Genomic DNA, 21,200 nt, shown 5'->3' on the forward strand with positions numbered 1-21,200 from the left:
TCTTCCCACAATACTCTGCCTATGACTCTATGTTTCAATTAAATCATCATTATGTGTTTGTATCTTCTATCTCCTGCATTTCTATCTCCTGTATTAATAGAATATAAATTCCTCAAAGGCAAAAGGGATGTGTCTAATTTACTTTCTTTCTTGTCAGAGCCAACCTAACTCTTTGTCTGCATCTACTGGGTGATCAGTAAATGGTGACAAAATAAGTATTTTTGCATTAAAAAATAAACCTTTTGACTCCAATGGAGGAAGACATAATTAATATACTTTGTCAAACATTCAGGAGATGTATCTTGGACCGTTTTAATGTTAATACCATGTCATGAAATGTCACAAGTTATGAAAAGCCAACAAAAAAGAGTAACACAATGATAACTATAGTACCTGACCAAAATGGAAGAACAAATGGCGCCATTACAAATTTGTAAAATGGTGAATATTTGCTTTGTTTGAGATAATATTGGGATTACTTCAGGAAACATCCACATGTTCCAATCACATCTTAATTCTTCTCTCCTATTGCACTTATCTCACCATGCCAGCCATTATGGCAACTGTCTTTTCCATGTTGGCTCTTTTCTAGCCAAGTGCCACCACCTTTATGGGCTGCCTACCTTTCTGAAGTAGGGGTTCCAACAGAACCATCTGTACAATGCCCTTTTGTCCTCTCTACTTAAACCTCAAGATTCATTGAATATAAACCTCAGACTGGTCTGGTCTCTTGCAATATAAATCTTTCTTGAAAACTAAACAATCATTACCTTTTGCATAAAAAGGAGGTAGAAATAACTTGCCAGCCCAACTTGTTTTGAGTACAAGGTAGCAAGATTGAGAGAAGAAAGGACACTTTCAGCTCCATACCAACACTAGCCAGATGCAACACAAAGCATTTTCCTTCACCATAAAGGTTATTTTGTTAATAAGCCTTAAGAATCCTAAGAGGTGATTGAAAATCTGATTTTATTATTGTTTTATGTAAATATGTGCTCATATTTTTATGATCTATCAACTCAGCAACTATAAAATGGAAACCACAATTTTGTAAGCCATTTACCAACTTAAATTCATTTATATTAATCTACTTAAAATGCATTAAATAATTTTATCTTAATTCTCCCAGTAGCTCTGGGAGATATGTACAAGAATGTTTTATATACAAATATGTAAAACATTATGCCCATTTCCAGTAGCTTTTTAAAATTTTTTCTATATGATTATTTATTGTAACTATATTTTTACTTGCATAGCTGGTAAAGGACAATGGTATTTATCTCTCTGTGCACATATTGAGATATGCAAGCTGTTCAGAAACATGTTTAGTCTTTCAACTGGCATACAAATCCAGTATGCAGAATTCATATCAAGATCTACTATTAAGTTCTTTCTGGATGGTGCATACAAAGGCAAAGGCACCACCCATGGTACTTTATCTCTAGAATTCTTTGCCCTGCACTTTAGGATTGCAGATGTTCCTCAATTCTGTTAATGCTGAAATTTCTTTTTTAGCCAAGTCAGTTTCTTGTCTGATGAATTTATAATTTCATCATTCTCCCTTCTCCTCCAATAATTCTGTAGCATAGGGATAATTACTGTTAGAGACAGAAGTTATAGGGAAATATTCTCAACTGGTGTCTAATTAGAAGTTTAATCATTCCTGAGAAATCTGGGACACCAATCAAAGTGCGAAATTCAATATTAAAAATTCAATGCCTTGTATATTGCACACTGTTGTAGGTGTTAAGTTTTGCCTTGCATAGAAAAAGATGTGATTGGTGCAGAGTCAAATAATATTTCAAATAACATTAAAATTAAATAATTTACTTCTCGTTTTCTTAATTTCTTAGAAAATTCTTTACAGTCAAAATTCAATTAATATTTAAATAAGTAAAGTGCACCTCTATCAGGAATATTATGCAGCTATTAGAAGCAATATATTTATAAATACTGACAGCCCCAAGAAGCTGCTAAAAAGTATACTATAATCCTATTCATATAAAAATATAAAACTTTATTTGCATGTGTACATGTATATAACTCTATATGTAAATGAATAGTAAATGCTATGGAATGTTTTCATATCAGAAAAACTAGGTTATATCTATGGGAAGAAAACTGAAGAGAAGTAAAAGTAAACATTTACTTTTTACTTATTTTTTTAATTGTTTCAACCTTTACAAAAATTTGTAAAAAAGTGACTAGAAAAAGTTATAGTTTTTCTATTTTACTTTTATTATTAAGTTTGTGGTTGTTTTCTTGGCTTTAATTCTTAAAGCTTCATTTTCCTCTGTAGGCAATCTCAAAACTTACCCACAATACATTTGATATTTCAGCAGTTTTGGAAAGTAAGTTTCTTCCACAAAATATCAAATGATCTTTAACTGAAAGCCCAGACTATGTTCTTCCACATGACATGGAGAAAACAGCCCCTAATGATTTCTTGCTCAGGAAAGCTATTAACATTCATAGAGAATCTATTACTGGACTTGATTACCTTGTGTATCAAAGTGACAGATCTACAGCTGCAGTGACAGTATTTCTGCTCACAAGCACCCATGGCCAATTAATCCCTTATGAATTGGACTAGAGTTAGCCAGCTGTGACAGCTTTGGAAGTGTATCAGCTCTCCTTGATAAAGTACATCACAATATTTAACACATTAACTACATGTGAGTTGTATTTAACTCACGCTAGTTTTGAGCATGAGGCCTCATGAAGCATATGTAATTCACATGTTTCTTCACCTTGGGAGCCACGTGAATTGTTTTTCAAGTTGCATAACTCACACATAGAAAACAATAAAAAATAACAGATTTTTCATTAAATTAGAAAGCATCATTTTATTTTTGAAGTTTTTATTCTATTTTCATAATAAAATACTGTAGTTCCAAGGGGAAAAAAAATTCTAGTGTGGCAGTCAATATGTTAAACTTGCATCAGTGAATATCTCTAAGGGTACATCCATTCAACTACTTCAGGGCTATTTTAAAAAGAGGAAAAGGTGGAAACCTACAATGTGGCCCAGGTCCCAGGATCAACAGAGCACAGTATTATTAAAACTTGGCTCTGGGAGAAATTTCTTTTTTACTTTAAAATAAATAATTATAAACATTTTTGTATGGAAAATATTAACAACAGAGTCTAAAGTATATTCTGATGCACAATGTGCCCAATTAAACTTCTCTCTCTATGACAAACATAACTACTCTCAAATTGAGCAAGGATTTCATAGTTTTGTATTTCAGGGTTTCATACCCCATTATGCAAATGATTGATTCTTATGCCCAGAAATCAGGATATTGCCTGTGACTTTTTACTTTTACTAAATAAACAAAGTACAATGAGGAATAAATCTCTACATATTTTTAACACCCAGTAAGTAAATAAAAAAGAAAATCAACACAACACTCTTTAATAAATAATTTATGGATGCTGTCAGTTAATAAAATGATAGAAGAATTGCTGTTTGATGAAGACTTGTCAGAATTTCAATTGTTGTTAATCAATGATAATCGTGAAAATGCCCACCCTCCTTTGAAAATCAGATAAGGGGAAAATATATATTCTGAAAATAATATGTCTGCCTGCCTTAACAGAGAGATAAACTGAAATTTACAATTTAACAAAAACTTTATGCTTGCATTTTATAACAAAAACTGACACATAACCCTCATTTAACTTTGTAGTGTATGATTGGCAACTTATTTTTTACAGTTTAAAGTGAAACACTAAAAATTTATCTCTGTGGCTAATTCAAATTTCAGTAAAATCCTGACAACTCTTCCTATATTGTGTGGACAGAACAGTAGTCATATATCCTATAAAAACACATATCCGGCCGGGCGCGGTGGCTCAAGCCTGTAATCCTAGCACTCTGGGAGGCCGAGGCGGGCGGATTGCTCGAGGTCAGGAGTTCGAAACCAGCCTGAGCAAGAGCAAGACCCCGTCTCTACTATAAATAGAAAGAAATTAATTGGCCAACTAATATATATATATATATATAAAATTAGCCGGGCATGGTGGCGCATGCCTGTAGTCCCAGCTACTTGGGAGGCTGAGGCAGAAGGATTGCTTGAGCCCAGGAGTTTGAGGTTGCCGTGAGCTAGGCTGACGCCACGGCACTCACTCTAGCCTGTGCAACAAAGTGAGACTCTGTCTCAAAAAAAAAAAAAACAAAAAAAAACACATATCCAATTTACAGTTATTTAGTATATTTCTTTATAGAAATCATCTCTAATGTTGCAATATCTGGGACCTACTTATATGATACTAAAAAACTTACTCATTATTCATCTGAAATTCAAATTTATCTGAGAGTCTTGTTTTCTTATTTGCTAGATCTGGCAACCTGAACAATCTTAGTTAATTGGGAAAAGACTCAGAAAGTGAGGGCATATTCAAGGGAATGTAAGGTTCAAAGTTTTCTTAAACTGTTGGATGTCAAATGTAGGTCAGAAGAGGTGGAAAAGCTGAGAAGATAAGTTTCAAGATGATCCAATCATTAATAGAAAGCTATTATTTTCACAGAGTAATGCCCTAATCATCAATTTTTATCCATTAATGTAATTAGTATAATTAAAGATAATTATTCTGTCACAGTGCTTTCATGGTCTTCACTAATTCAAATACATAATTACATGAATTGTGGTCAGCTGGAAAAAGATTTAAGAATTCACAAAAAGTCACTCTAACAAAGCTAATTTCTAAAAAGTATGTGGAAGATCCTTAGATATCATGCTAAAATACTCCCAGTTGATATACCATATTGGTATTTAAAATAATGCTGGCTTGCTCATGAAAGATGCTTAAATATTTACTCTACATTTTTATATTGGTGAAAAACAAAACAATTCTTCAAAAACTCCAATATAATGCTATTATGTCTTATTTTGATCTCCCTACAGATACTCTTATGATGAATCTTAGATGTTTCTAATCTAGATACATTTCTAACTCACAAGGGCTAGATTGCCCATTAGTAGGTTGCCTTGAAGAAACTGTCTTTCCATCTGCATAGAGTCAGAACTGTGCCAATGTCTTTAACCTGTCATAGGAATCTTATTCCAACACGTTTTTCAGTAGACTGAATGATGTAATGGAAAGTTTTTCTCAGGTGAAAGATGATGGTGTGAGTAAACGCCAAATTTATGTGGATGCCACACTGACATACATACATTCTAAGGGTAAAAATAACTTCAAAGAAGAAATGACATCCAGGTAGCAATGAGTACACCTATTGCTCAGATGGTAGTTCCTAATGCTATTCCCTATTTAGGGTCCTTGGAGAAATGGCTAATGCCACACTTGGCAGGGAAAGTATAAGAACAACATTTTGTTCTGTGGGAAAGTAAATGCTTAAAGACTAATGAGAACATATCAAAAAGGAAAAAGAAGCCACTTTGAAGGATTCCCCATACCCAAAAAGATTGAGATTTTTTTAATAATAAAAAAGCACTTATTCTCACAAAAATGTCTGATACAATGAATGTAGATATAATACTAGAAATTTTGAAATCACCATTTGGAAATCCCCGATTAACACAGAGAAAGAACCTAATAGATTATTGTGATAAAAGACTGATATAAAATCTTAAAGTATTACCCAAGAAATTACTTCTTTAATTGCAGAAGAAAATGCATATTCTCAGAATGAAAGAATATAATGGTCAATAGATTAATCGAGTGATCACATAGCTTGTTCAATTACTAAATAAATGGACGTAATATGCCTTGAGATGATGCAAAAATAAGTGCAAACCATCACCTACATAGTATTCGTGCCAAAATAAATCTAATATGATGCTGCATTCGAGGAAACTGTAACCTACATACATATATGGGATATTTTACAAGTCAACTGGCTTGACTTCATCAAAAATGTCAATGACAAGAGAGACAGACATGGTTGGTGTCAGGGGGTAATTGCTGTATATTAAAGAACACTATAAACAAATAAACAAATGAAATGTTTACACCTGGATTATACCTGGGACCAAATAAAAACAATTAGAAAAATTTGAATATGGACTAAAAATTAGATAATATTTAGATAATAATTATATAATTGAGATAATGCTACATATTGGTGAATGATAAACATGTTGCTAATATGTAAGAGGATGCTGATTTTTTTAAGATATATATTAAAATATCTAGTGATGAAGAGCCATGATGTGTGCAGCTTACCTTTAAATGATTCCTCAACAGCAAATCTGCCAAAATGTTGATCATGGATAAAGAGTGGCTATTGTACTACTCTTTTAAATTTCCTGGAGCTTTAACCTATTTTCAAAACAAAACAGAAATAAAAATATATGTAAAATGACCAGAAAAGTGTGTGCATGTGCTAAATATCTAAGAGTTCAACTCTGGTACAATGGCCAAGGTCTCATTGTTTCTGCCATGTTCCTGTGACTCAGCCTTCCCTACAACCTCAGTAAAGCAATGTCCCTAAACTTACTGTCTCTAGTTATTCACTGGAGCACAGATAGCCACTGAAAGCACAGATGTGTCCATTATGTATTCATTCATTTAGAAAACTTTCATTGAGCCTGTATTCTATGCCAGGAAGTCCTGTTAGAATAAAGAATAAGACATGGTATTTACCAGCAAAAACTCGTAATTCTATGGCTAAGACAGATTCATAAATTAATGCTATTAATAAAATGCAAAAAAGTGTCATCTTAAAGGGAGAAGGAAATGAGTATGTGCCTGATGCACCCAAGGAATCAAGGCAAGTCATCGAAACTGGATAAACTGGATTTTTTTTTTTTAAATAAATGAGCTAACAACTGATTGAAGCCTTGATGAATAAATAGAATTTGCCAGGCTGGCAGATGAGGTTTCCAGGAAGAGAAACAGCTTTTACAGGAAGACAAGTACACTCAATAGCATGGTGTTTTCAGCCAAAACAAATAAACAAAAACAGAGGGAAGAGGTTAAGATGAACCTGAAAGTTAGGGTTTCTGATGATGGAATATATGGTATGATGTAACGATTTGGGGCAAATAAAAACCATGAGAGAGTTTTTATAAGGGAACAGAATTAAGTACCTGAGGAAAAGGAGTCAGTGCAAAGGGAAAGGAGGAAGGGGTAATTAAATCGCAAATATTAATAGGTGGTGTACTTGATAAGAAGGAGCAATATCTCTTTCCCTGAGACTAGTAAAAGATAAGGGGAGCATGAGATAAGAAGAAGACAATTTAATGAATGGGAGATCAGAAAAGTATTCAACAAAATTAAATGTCCATAGGATATCCCCAAATCATATATACCTACAAAATCATTTAGACATAAAATAACTTATCCCCATGACAGCCTAGATGCAATCTGCTCTCTATTTCCTATTGATGTAATAAGCACTTCTAAATTAAGTTGACTCATAATTAACTGTGGTATAAATGAAAAATGAGTGTGCATTTTGGACCAGTGAGACCGAGGTTTAATTGCTGTATGACTTGGACAAGGTATGAGCTGCCACTGAGCTCAGTGTCCTACAAAGTAGACATTATCATTAATTTTCTCATCTATAAAATAAAGATTCTACTTTTCTAATTCTAGTTTTCTTTGTATCTGTGCCATGAAAGTCACAAAATATAGACAAGGTATGACACATACCTACAAAGAGTACATAATCATGTTGAGGTGAGAAACATTATAATGTAATACTGAATAATTCAAGACAGTATCTATGCAACGTATTTTGAGTTGAAGATATAATAAAGATGAATTCTTTCCATTAGAACACTACATAGTGAAAAGTTATTTTTTCTAGGAAAATTCACATGCAATTTGAATCATATATTTCAATTTCAACAAAAATATTATCATCATAGCTGGAGATATGTTAACACAACAGATATTATATGAGTTTGATTTTATATATCATCATAGCTGGGGATATGTTAACACAACAGATATGAGTTTGATTTTATATACTGACTGTCTCCAATTTGTGATGGTTTGATTTATGATTTTTCAACTTTACAATGGTGTGAAAGCAATATGTGTTCAGTAGAAACTATACTTTAAATACCCACACAACCCATCTGTTTTTTACTTTTGGTACAGTATTCAAAAAATTACCTGAGATATTCAACACTTTATATAAAACAGGCTTTATGTTAGATGATTTTACCCAACTATAGGTTAATGAAAGTGTTATGAACACATTTAAGTAAGCTTAACTAAGCAATGATTTTGTATGCTAGGTGTATTAAATGCACTTCAACTTACAATATTTTCAATTGACTATGGACTTATAGAGATATAACCCCATCCTACCACGAGGAGCATCTACAATAAACTATAAGAATTGTTTAAAAAGTTCTATGGAATATAAATGTTTGCATAAAATTTTCAGCCATTTTTACTAAAAAGAAACACATATGACTCTTAATATGTTAAAAAAAATTTCAATGTGCCTTAAGTTCTTACAAAGTCCTAAATTCTTGTACATTTCCCTTCACAAATTTTCAAGTATAATATTGATCCCTATTTGCCCTCTATAGCCCAGCCTTGAACATAAAACAAAAAAAGAAAAACAACAAAATTATTTTGTTCTGCTCTTGGGTTTTCCACATATCCAGATGGGAAAAGTTGAGCCATATGATCAACATTTCAAACTCTTCTGGCCACCTCCTTCCTTCCATTCTGAGTTCCCGTTCTCAGAAAGGTTTGTGCTCTTTCACTGTGACATAAGGAGTCTTTAGAAGAGACACAGCAATACAAATCAAATTATTTTCAATCTTCCTTTATATTGTCAACAGTGAAATGTATCCTTTCAGCCTCTGAGCAAAAAGAGAAAAGTAATATTAACCACTCAAAGCTGTAAGGCTGACATGGTGAGGTCCTCCTTCTCTCCCCATAAGGAAGTTAGCAAAGCCCCTTACATAAGAATGTAGAAAAACACTCCACACAGAATTGCCTCAATTTTTCTAAAATCTGAAACCAAGGCAAGAAGAGAAGTAGGGGGAGATTAAAGAAAAATGAGATTTAATATTAATTTTAAATAATTTTCAGATAACTTTAATATTTTCAATATTAGTTGAAATGGACAACTGAATGTTGATGTCTCTCTCCTAGATTACTGCTTCTCTGATTGTAACCAAGACAAAAATATCATGGCCCTGGTGAGCCATAATACTTTATTTTCAGAGATAATATTTCTGCTAATCAGTCTGCAGAAACAATCATATTTTACAGGTTAGCATAAACAGCTGGCTCAACAAACTGAAAGAATGTTTTGTTATTGTCGTTGTTTTATTTTTAATGTCCATATAGTTTGCATAAATTTAAAGGAAGAACTGATTGAAAACCAATTCTCATTTCCAGTCAGGAATACAGGATCTTGAATGCAATCCCCTTGTAATTCACCATGATATCTCCACATACCATCAAAATCTAAGAGTTGTCTTTTATTACCTCCATATATCCTTGTTATCTTTCATGCCTCTTACTGTTGTTCTTATTCAGAACTTCATTTTATTTTACTTGGACTATTGCCATTATATCCTAACCTGCTGATCCCCCTCCCTTTTCTCATCTACTTCAACCTCTACCTCTCATAATGCACACAGAATGAGTCTTCTGAAACTCATGTAGGATCACCCCTCTTTCTAAAAGTCTCATGTAGTCAATTTTTTTTCACATGATTTTCACAGACCCTTGTAATCAGGCTTCAAGTTGGCTCTAGGCTTATTTTCTAATGTGTGCCTCTCCAAACCTTCTGCTATGGTCCACTCACAACCTCTCATCCTGCAAATACTTGCCTGACTCCATGCTTTTATTAGCTACATTGTATCTCTCAAGGTAGAATGCCTCCATCCTTGTTTTCTTACTTTTCTCATTATTACATTCTGAATTGAAAGTCCACAGCCTTCCTGAAGTCATCTATAATCTGTCAGAGGAGAAAACACCTTCATCTCTACCACCCTGTGATGTTTAATTTTATGTGTCAACTTAGCTGGGCCACTAGGCCCATATATATGGTCAAACATTATTCTGAATGTTTTTGTGAGTTGATATTAACATATAAATCAGTGGACTTTAAGGAAAGCAGATTGCCCTCCAAAATGTGGATAGGCCTCATCTAATCAGTTCAAGGACTAAATAGAACAAAAGACTGAATTTTCCTGAGCAAGAGAGAATTCTATAGCCTGATGGCATTCAGACATGAAGTACAACATTGTCTATTCCCTAAACTCCGGCCTATCAACCCACTCTGCAGATTTTGGACTTGCCTGCCACCATAATTGCAATGGCCAATTTCTTAAAATAAATCTTTTTACATACACATATGCTATTGATTTTGTTTCTTTGGAAAACCTTGACTAACACGCCTCACAACATGCTACCACCATTTAAAACTTAATGCATACATCCTTCAGTTAGGCTTAAGGGTTGTTTATGCCTGTGTCCCCTACTAGAAAACAAATCAATTGGAATGGTATCCACATGCATTGCCTTTATACCTTCTCCCTCGTGATAGAAATAAGTTTTTTATCAACCCTTGTGGTATTTGGACAAGTCTTTAAAAGGGTACCTGAATTAAATGAATAATATATGATTATTCCCCATTGTCTTAGAAGTCCTCATCACTTCCATGTGCTTTGGGTCACTCTAGCTATCACTTTGCTCAAAGTTTTTAAGAACTCACTAGCTTGAAATATCATTAATTGAACCAAGGATCCTCACTAGCATGAAGATAATTTATTTAAGTCAACATGAACAAGTATTATCATCTTTTCAAAAGGTTCCATAATCTCTTATTACCCTTGCTGTTTTGTTTCCTAATTGCTTCTTTAACCAACTGACTACTTACTAAGTACTCATTTAATTGCCTTACATATACATACTAGTTATATTAAGGGCCTTTGAAGGTCTAATTCTCACAATCTAAGAAAATTATTGTAATGGCTTTGACTGAAACACCACATGAAAGAAAAAATGCTTATATAGAATGTATTCAAATATGTAAGCAAATTATTCACAATTGCAGTATATACTAAAGTATGAAGATAATTTCACTAAAAAAAATAAATGCACAAAGAAGGTGATGGACTTTAACTTATTACTTCACAGGGTCACATGCTTTCCAAACATTACTGTGTATGTGAATCATCTGGATATTTTGTTGAAATGCAATTCTGATTTAGCTGTTTCTAGACCACCCTTTGAGTAGCAAGTGTCTAAACTGTAGAGTCCAGAACAAAAATCATTCAGTAAGTCAGCTGCTTCTTCTAAGTCGTAATGTAGAACAATTGGAGATTTATGGTTCCGTGAATGTTTATACATAGGAAAAAATCACCTACTACCTATCACACAGAATTATTTGCTTATCTAATTATTTTTCTATATCCCTCTACTGTGTAGGACAGTATGCAAAATAGTAGACCTAACGGTGTGTGTGTGTAGCAGAGGGGGACATTGAGATCATGAGGGAAGATATATGAAAGATACTGGTTCTTTCTTTATATTAATTATAATTAATCACTCAAAAACAGTATCAAACAACTTAAGTATGTAACAAAGCATATGTTAAGAATAAGAGTACTCAGAATTCAACAGAGAAGTAAGTGTGGATTGCATTTAATTATATACAAAAGTCCAGGTGAAGAAGATTTTAAGTCATTTTCCAAAAAATGGAGGAAAGTTGATTGTCCAATAGGTAAAAATTTTGCAATCAGTGGTTACTGAGTTTTAAAGGAAGAGACACATAAAATGGAAGAGCACAGGTAAGCACAAACAGAAAGTTCGATTGTAATATAGGAGAAAATAGAGGCAAATATAATTTCAACATGTAAAAAAAAAACATGACTGAGAGGTAGGAGAAAGAGGAAGGTGGACTCTTGCATATGGACATTCCCATGCTAAATAAGCCCATGATGGAAAAACAGAAACATTATTATAGGTATACAGTAATATCATTATGGAATATCTATTAAAATGGAAGCATTTAAAAATAATGCATGGCAGGACTACAGGAAAAAAATGTAAGCTGTGAATTCTTATTTTATAGAATTATAAATGTGGTGGATTGAGGCTTGTTTCATGCTTTTTAGTTTACTTTCCAAACAAAATGTCTAAAAAGTAAAAATGGCTATCCTCTTTATTTTGCTGAAATCAATTAAATATCAAATTGCTGAGTAATTACTAGATTAACCACAGAAGAGTTTATTGCAATTTGTTGATATGCACCATGGAGAAAAGATGATAGAATCAAATGTAAGTTTCACCTTACTGAATGGCACCCCAAATGTTTAAACATCTTCAGAGAGCCAGATGTAGTCCAGCATGTATTAGGTCTGTGAGAAAGGAGCTATGAGTCCCAAGTGTGGTGAGTCTCAGCAGTGAATACAGACTATATCAGATTATGTCACTCTGGCTTAAATTTAGCAAGCCAAAGGATGTGGCATTTGAAATGTAGAACTTGATCTAAAATTAATCCACCCTAAGAGAATCTAGAGCATTTCACTAAAACTTTCATCGCTAAGACTTGAATTCGAACAGTGAAATACAAAATATGACCTATATTATTTCAGAAGCCAGAATATGTCACAATATTATAATTATAGGCATGATAAACTGATAATGTTAATGACATGTAATTTTTAAAAGAGACAGTGGGATAACAAAAAATATGTCAGTATTTTCTATACAGTTCAGGGGAGAAATGTGTTTTGATTTCTAGATAACTAATGTCAACAATTTAACAAATTGTTACAGTTTAATTTAAGAATGCTAAAATTCCTTTCATTAATATCATTAATAGAAAAATTCTTCCTCTTCTAGTTAAAGATCCAGTCCAGGATCTTATTTTATTTTTAGTCTTCATTTATCTTTAATCTTACACATTCTGAAATGCACATTTGCTTGGCATAAAGAAAGAAGAACAACAACCCCAAGTTTTGAAGAGGATCTGAACTAACAGTACTGTACAGAATTCTTGTTAGTTTTTTAAAGAATTCTGTACAGTATTGTACTAACAGTACTGTACAGAATTCTTATATGGACTATATCAGACTATATTCTGATATAGTCTGTATTCACTGCTGAGACTCACCACACTTGGGACTCATAGCTCCTTTCTCACAGACCTAATACATGCTGGACTACATCTGGCTCTCTGAAGATGTTTAAACATTTGGGGTGCCATTCAGTAAGGTGAAACTTACATTTGATTCTATCATCTTTTCTCCATGGTACATATCAACAAATTGCAATAAACTCTTCTGTGGTTAATCTAGTAATGGTTATATAACCATTCTTAAAAACACATTAGCATTATCATATAAGGTTAAGTAGACATCCTCTCTATGATCCAGCAATCTTATTCCAAGGTATATTTCCAAGAAAAATTATTACATGCATATACAAGGAAACATGTACAATATTGTCCACATGAATACAATTAACATAAAAAAATACAGCTAACGTGTAAATTTTCAAGAGAATTGTAATATCCAGCTTCTAAGATGGCCCCAATGATCTTTGCCTCTTGTTCTCCCTGGCTTTTTGGATGGAGTCCCTCACACGTTGAATCACCATCACTGACATGACCAAAAAATTATGGCTGACGTCATTAAGTATGACTTCCAAGACAAAGACATTAAAAATATTGCAACTTTTACCTTGGTCTCTTAGGTAGCTTACTCTGGGGGAAATTAGCTTCCATGTTAAAAGAGCACTACTAGAGTATCTCCACTTAGAAGAATGCATGGAGAGAGGGTGATTTTCCAATAACAACTTATCAAACATGATTAAGTCACTTTGGAAGGGGATCTTCCAAATCTGGTCAAGCCTTTAGCTAATCAAAATTCAGCTGACATTTGACTCTAACCTCATGAGAAACCCTGAGCCTAGCTTACTAACTGAGCTGCTTCCAGATTCTTCTTTTTTTTTTTTTTATGTTCTAAAACTCTTTCTTTTCTTTTTTTTTATTTCAGCATATTATGGGGGTACAAATGTTAACATTATATATATTGTCCTTCTCTCCCCTCCCCCCTCAACTCAGAGCTTCAAGCCTGTCCATGCCCCAGATGGTGCGCATCATACTCATTATGTATGTCTATACCCATCACCTCCTCCCCCCTCCACCTGCCCGACACCGGATGTTTTCTGTTGTTGCTTTTTTTTTAACATTTTGGTTACATTTTTATCTTCGTCTCTCCCTAGTAAGGGTTAGAGGTATGCCCTTCCCCTCCACAATGCTCACCACATCCCTAAGATGTGGGTCTATCCCTCCAACCCCCAAATCTCTGGTGAACGCCACCACCATTTGAGCACTATAGTGTTAATCAATCAGTACCAATTTGATGGCGAGTACATGTGAAGCCCATTTTTCTGATCTTGTGTCACCTCACTTTGGATAATGAGCTTAAGCTTAATCCAGGACAAGTGGTGCTAGCTCACTGTCATTTCTTAGAATTGAGTAATATTCCATTGTAAACATATACCAAACTTTAATAATCCACTCATGAATTGACGGACACTTGGGTTGTTTCCATATCCTTGCAATAGTGAATTGTGCTGCCATAAACATTGGGGTGTAGATGTCTTTATAATAGAATGTCTTATGCTATTTTGGGTAGATGCCTAATAATGCTATTGCCAGGTCAAATGGTATTCCTATTTTAAGCTCTTTGAGGTATCTCCAAATTCTTCTCCACAAAGGTTGCACTAATTTGCAGTCCAACCAATAGTGTAAGAGTGTTCCTGTCTCTCCACATCCTTGCCAGCATTTGTTGTTTTGGGATTTCTTGATATAGGCCAATCTCACTAAGGTTAGGTGATATCTCATTGTGGTTCTGATTTGCATTTCTCTAATGATTAGAGATGTTGAGTATTTTTTTTTTATATGTTTGCAGGCCATTATTCTGTCTTCTTTAGAAAAGTTTCTGTTCATTTCTGTTGCCCATTTATTTCCTGATGGGGTTGTTTGATTTTTTTCTTGCTAATTCTTTTGAGTTCTAGATAGATTCTTGTTATTGGACCTTTATCAGAAGTGTAGAACACAAATATTTTTCTCCCATTCTGTAGGTTGTTTATTTGCTCTAATGATAGTTTCCTTGGTTGTGCAGAAGCTTTTTAATTTGATCAGATCCCATTTGATTATTTTTGTTGCTGTGGCTGATTGTTTTGGGGGTCTTCTTCAAGAATTCTTTGCCTAGGTCAATCTCTGAAAGGGTTTTCCCAACATCTTCTTCTAGGATTCCTAAGGTTTCATGCCTTAGGTTTGTCTGTTATCCATCTTGAGTGGATTTTGTGAGAAGTGAGAGATAGGGATCCTTTTTCATTCTTCTGCATGTAGCTATCCAGTTTTCCCAGTTTTCTCTTTATTGAAGAGAGATTCTTTTCCCCAATGTATATTTTTGTCTGCTTTATCAAAGATTAGGTTACCATATGCTAATCAGAAGGCAAAAGATCCTTGCTATGTTGCCCAGGCTGGTCTCAAACTCCTGGCCTCAAGCAATCAACCTGGCTTGGCCTCTCAAAACACTGAGGTTACAGACATGAGCCACCATGCCTGGCCTCATTCATTTTTTTTTTTTTTTTTTTTTTGAGACAGAGTCTCGCTTGTTGCCCAGGCTAGAGTGAGTGCCGTGGCGTCAGCCTAGCTCACAGCAACCTCAAACTCCTGGGCTCAAGCAATCCTTCTGCCTCAGCCTCCCGAGTAGCTGGGACTACAGGCATGCGCCACCATGCCCGGCTAATTTTATATATATATACATTAGTTGGCCAATTAATTTCTTTCTATTTATAGTAGAGACGGGGTCTTGCTCAGGCTGGTTTCGAACTCCTGACCTCGAGCAATCCGCCCGCCTCAGCCTCCCAGAGTGCTAGGATTACAGGCGTGAGCCACCGCGCCCGGCCTCATTCATTTTTAATACTGTAATATATACAGCAACTAGTTAATATATACAGATGCTCCTAGACTTATGAAGGGGTTACATGTCGATAAACCTCATAAATTTAAAATATTGTTGAGACAAAGTGTGTTTAATACATCTAATTCACAAAACATAGCTTAGCCTTGCTTACCTTAAGGTTCTCAGAACACTTACATTATTCTACAGTTGAAATATCCTACATTGAACTATTATAAATCAGGAACCTTCTTTACCTGACTGGTTGCTGAGAAACTTGGGTAACAAGTTTTAAGAATGTCACTCTGGGTAGTATAGACATTTTAATGATGTTGAGTCTGCCGATCCACGAGCATGGAATGGATTTCCATCTGTTTACATCCTCCTACCCAAACTGATCTACAGATTCAATGCAATACCTATTAAAATCCCATCAGCATTCTTCACAGATATAGAAAAAATAATTTTACGCTTTGTATGGAACCAAAGAAGACCCCGAATATCAAGAGCAATTCTAGGCAACAAAAACAAATTGGGAGGCATTAATATGCCAGATATCAAACTATACTACAAAGCTGTAGTAATTAAAACAATATGGTATTGGCACAAAAACAGGAACATTGACCAGTGGAACAGATGTGAGAATCCTGATATAAAACCATCCTCATATAGCCATCTAATCTTTGACAAAGTAGACAAAAACATACGCTGGGGAAAAGAATCCCTTTTCAATAAATGGTGCTGGGAAAACTGGATAGCAACTTGTAGAAGGTTAAAACAGGACCCACACCTTTCATCTCTCACAAAAATCAACTCACGCTGGATAACAGACTTAAATCTCAGGCATGAAACCATTAGAATTCTAGAGGAAAATGTTGGAAACACTCTCCTAGACATCGGCCTAGGCAAAGAGTTTATGAAGAAATCCCCAAAGGCAATCAAAGCAGCAATAAAAATAAATAAATGGGACATGATGAAACTACAAAGCTTCTGCACAGCCAAAGAAACAGTCATGAAAGTAAACAGACAACCTACAGAATGGGAGAAAATTTTTGCATCCTATGTATCCGATAAAGGGCTGATAACTAGAATATACTTAGAACTCACGAAAATCAGCAAGAAAAAATCAAATAACCCTATTAAAAAGTGGGCAAAGGACATGAACAGAAACTTTTCTAAAGAAGACAGAAGAATGGCCAACGAACATGAAAAATGCTCAACATCCCTAATCATCAGGGAAATGCAAATCAAAACTACAATGAGATATCACTTAACTCCAGTGAGAATGGCCTTTATCAAAAAGTCTCCAAATAACAAATGCTGGCGTGGATGTGGAGAGAGAGGAACACTCCTACACTGCTGGTGGGACTGCAAACTAGTTCAACCTCTGTGGAAAGCAATATGGAGATACCTTAAAGCGATACAAGTGAATCTACCATTTGATCCAGCAATCCCATTGCTGGGCATCTACCCAAATGATCCAATGACACTCTACAAAAAAGACACCTGCACTCGAATGTTCATAGCAGCACAATTCATAATCGCAAGGCTGTGGAAACAGCCCAAGTGCCCATCAATTCAAGAATGGATTAATAAAATGTGGTATATGTATACCATGGAGTACTATTCAGCTCTAAGAAACAATGGTGATATAGCACATCTTATATTTTCCTGGTTAGAGCTGGAACCCATATTACTAAGTGAAGTATCCCAAGAATGGAAAAACAAGCACCAGATATACTCTCCAGCAAACTGGTATTAACTGAGTAGCACCTAATTGGACACATAGGTACTACAGTAATAGGGTATTGGGGAAGGGGGGGAGGGGGGCAGGTATATACATACATAACGAGTGATAGGCGCACCATCTGGGGGATGGTCATGCTGGAGACTCAGACTTGTGGGGGGAGAGGGGAAGGGCATTTATTGAAACTTTGGAATCTGTACCCCCATAATATGCCGAAATAAAAAAACAAAGAAAAAAAAAAGAAAAAAAAATAAAATATGTAAAAAAAAAAAAAAAGAATGTCACTCTGATATCCATGTATTCAGCAAATAATTTCACCCATTTAAGCCCAATTTCCTTATCTATAAAATAAAGAAGTTGGCTTATATGATTTATCATGCCATTAGAAACAAAGTTTTGAGATATATGATCTATGCTAATACTTATTAAGCACTTTTAGTATAAAGTAATATGATGGAATTACTGGCATAAATACTCTGCCATTTTAACAAAGAAAATCAGATTCTTTAAGATGGGCTTTGTTTGTGTACAGAAAATGCAAATTCTTACTACACATCTCCCCATGAACACGCTGAATCATAATGTGGATTTCTGAGATATTTTTGCTTTGTTTTGTTTTTTCTTTGTGTGTTTGTTTTGGGGCTTAGTATCCCTCTAAATTCTAATGTTTCTTTCCTCCACATTTCAGTACTCAAACTCAAAAAAAAAAAAAAACTTCTTATAAAATAGTCACAACATTTTGCAAATATAAAGGAATTAACCATCTGGAACCACCTAAACAAGACTCATTTCAGCACTGACAATCTGCTATAAACATGAATAAAAAATCCAATTGTGACCCACATTGAGAGAAGATAAGGCTTTTTAGATAAATTACTGAGATAGTTACAGAAGAAAATTATTAGCAAAAGCAGTAACAATAAACAGAAATAAACAAGAAATCTTTCACTCTGAGGGTAATACCCATGAATCCCATTCCTCACTAATGTTTATTATAAACTTAACATGATGTATTTCTTAGACACAGGCATATGGCAGATCTGAGAGTCTATGCCATTGATCAAATCAACCATATAATTCAATAACCAAATGATATCCTATCTAGTCTAGAAATAAGATGAGCAGAATTTTTTTTTTAGTACATGCTATTTGGATGCTTATATGGATACAATAAACTTAAATATTCTACAGAATAATTTATTTACTTGGTGTTTTATAATTTCAAATTCAAAGGATTTATAAATTCATTCTTTTTTTTTTCATTTCCCCCAACATTCTTTTTTTCCCAGAATATTATGTGGGTACAAACATTTTGGTTACGTGTAATGCCTTTGCCTTGCCCACACCAGGACTAGACGCCTGCCCCTCCCCACTCAGCACACCCTGTCTCTATTATAAGGGCTTGTAATCACAGAAAATTGCAGATAAAATAAATGAATGAGTTCTAAATGATAGTAAGAAGTATAGTACAGAAAAAAAAAAAGTAAAAACTAAAATCTTTTCCTTCAAGTTTTTCTGTAAATGTAAACATCAACACTATAATACAGTAATACTTAGAAATTTTTCTTGGATTCTGATGACTATCATTCCTGTTAGTTTCCTTTGTTGACTAAAGCTATTTCTTACGTAATAATGTATTTTGCCAATTCAGTGACTAAATTTCAATGACTGAGCTTAAGGTTATTTTTTTCCTTACTAGGATAATGAAGTTCTCAGTCATTTGGAAATACTTGGCAGTCTGAGAGGTTATTGTTTTCTTTTTCAATTCTTATTTTATTCAATTTCATAAATTTTATTCAGAAGTCATTTTTTTTTTCACTACATAGGGCTAAAAAATTCAGAACACAGGTCAAGAGGGAAATTTTGTGAGTTTATTTTTAAATTTAGTTTGTAGTAAATTGGAGTGGAAGTATCATTCTCATTTTTCATATTACTATGAAATTTCGTGGTCAATTTCACATATGGAGGTTTTTTTTGTTTTTTGGTGTTTTTGTTGTTTTTTGTTTTTTGTTTTTTTTTTTTGAGACAGAGTCTCCCTTTGTTGCCCAGGCTTGAGTGAGTGCCATGGCGTCAGCCTAGCTCACAGCAACCTCAAACTCCTGAGCTCAAGCAATCCTACTGCCTCAGCCTCCCGACTGGCTGGGACTACAGGCATGCACCACCATGCCCGGCTAATTTTTTCTATATGTATTAGTTGGCCAATTAATTTCTTTCTATTTTATAGTAGAGACGGGGTCTCGCTCTTGCTCAGGTTGGTTTCGAATTCCTGACCTCAAGCAATCCGCCTGCCTCGGCCTCCCAGAGTGCTAGGATTACAGGCATGAGCCACTGTGCCCGGCCACATATGGAGGTTCTTAAAATAACTCTCCCTTTTAAGTTTTATATGTATGCATTTTATAATTAATGTCTTGTATGTCAGGAAAAATCTCCATCTATGTCAGGTGTTTTGTCACACTTAAAAAGTAGTTTCAGATTTTGCATAAGATATGGATCATATATATAAGTCATATTGTTCACTGAGTAATTAATAATACCGTTATTAGTTAAGAAGAGTTATCTTGAGATTTGGCATGCAAAACTTTTCAGACAATGAGGATGATAAGATGCCTGCAAATATTGCTTTATTTAGAAGCAGAAAACAATCTGTGCTAAGATCATTTTCAAAAAAACAGAGAGAATTAGTCTAGAAAGTTTTCACGTATTGAGCATAATTGAAAATACTTAAGAACTAGGAATTTTTATTAATAGCATAAAGCCAGTTAACAGAAAGGAAATAGATACTAAACACTATTAAGGCAATACTTTTATTGTGTTTTACTCAGTTTGACATCATCATTTAAAATATTTCAAAATATATTGCAAATATATATTCAAAATATAAATTTGGCCGGGCCCGGTGGCTCACGCCTGTAATCCTAGCACTCTGGGAGGCCAAGGCAGGCGGATTGCTTGAGGTCGGGAATTCGAAACCAGCCTGAGCGAGACCCCATCTCTACTAAAAATAGAAAGAAATTAATTGACCAACTAAAAGTATATATACAAAAAATTAGCTGGGCATGGTGGTGCATGCCTGTAGTCCCAGCTACTCGGGAAGCTGAGACAGGAGGATCACTTGAGCCCAGGAGTTTGAGGTTGCTGTGAGCTAGGCTGACGCCACGGCCTGGGCAACAAAAGTGAGACTCTGTCTCAAAAAAAAAAAAAAAAAAAAGGCCGGGCGCGGTGGCTCATGCCTGTAATCCTAGCTCTCTGGGAGGCCAAGGCGGGCGGATTGCTCAAGGTCAGGAGTTCAAAACCAGCCTGAGCAAGAGCGAGACCCTGTCTCTACTATAAATAGAAAGAAATTAATTGGCCAACTGATATGTATATAAAAAAAATTAGCCGGGCATGGTGGCGCATGCCTGTAGTCCCAGCTACTCGGGAGGCTGAGGCAGAAGGATCGCTCAAGCCCAGGAGTTTGAGGTTGCTGTGAGCTAGGCTGACGCCACGGCACTCACTCTAGCCTGGACAACAAAGTGAGACTCTGTCTCAAAAAAAAAAAAAAAAAAAAAAAAAAATATATATATATATATATATATATATAT

General features: G+C 34.7%; 1 protein-coding gene across 1 annotated transcript in view; it reads right to left on the minus strand.

Moving 5' to 3' along the window:
- Positions 1-21,200, minus strand: part of SGCZ (sarcoglycan zeta) — an 832,117-nt gene that overhangs the window by 472,287 nt on the left and 338,630 nt on the right. Inside the window, exon 2 of the mRNA XM_020282783.2 lies at positions 6,193-6,288. Within this exon, the coding sequence (XP_020138372.1) occupies positions 6,193-6,237 (45 nt within the window). The 5' untranslated portion in view covers positions 6,238-6,288. The remainder of the gene's footprint in view (positions 1-6,192; positions 6,289-21,200) is intronic.

This window comes from Microcebus murinus, chromosome 24 (genome assembly GCF_040939455.1).
Source record: "Microcebus murinus isolate Inina chromosome 24, M.murinus_Inina_mat1.0, whole genome shotgun sequence".
Lineage (NCBI taxonomy): Eukaryota > Metazoa > Chordata > Mammalia > Primates > Cheirogaleidae > Microcebus > Microcebus murinus.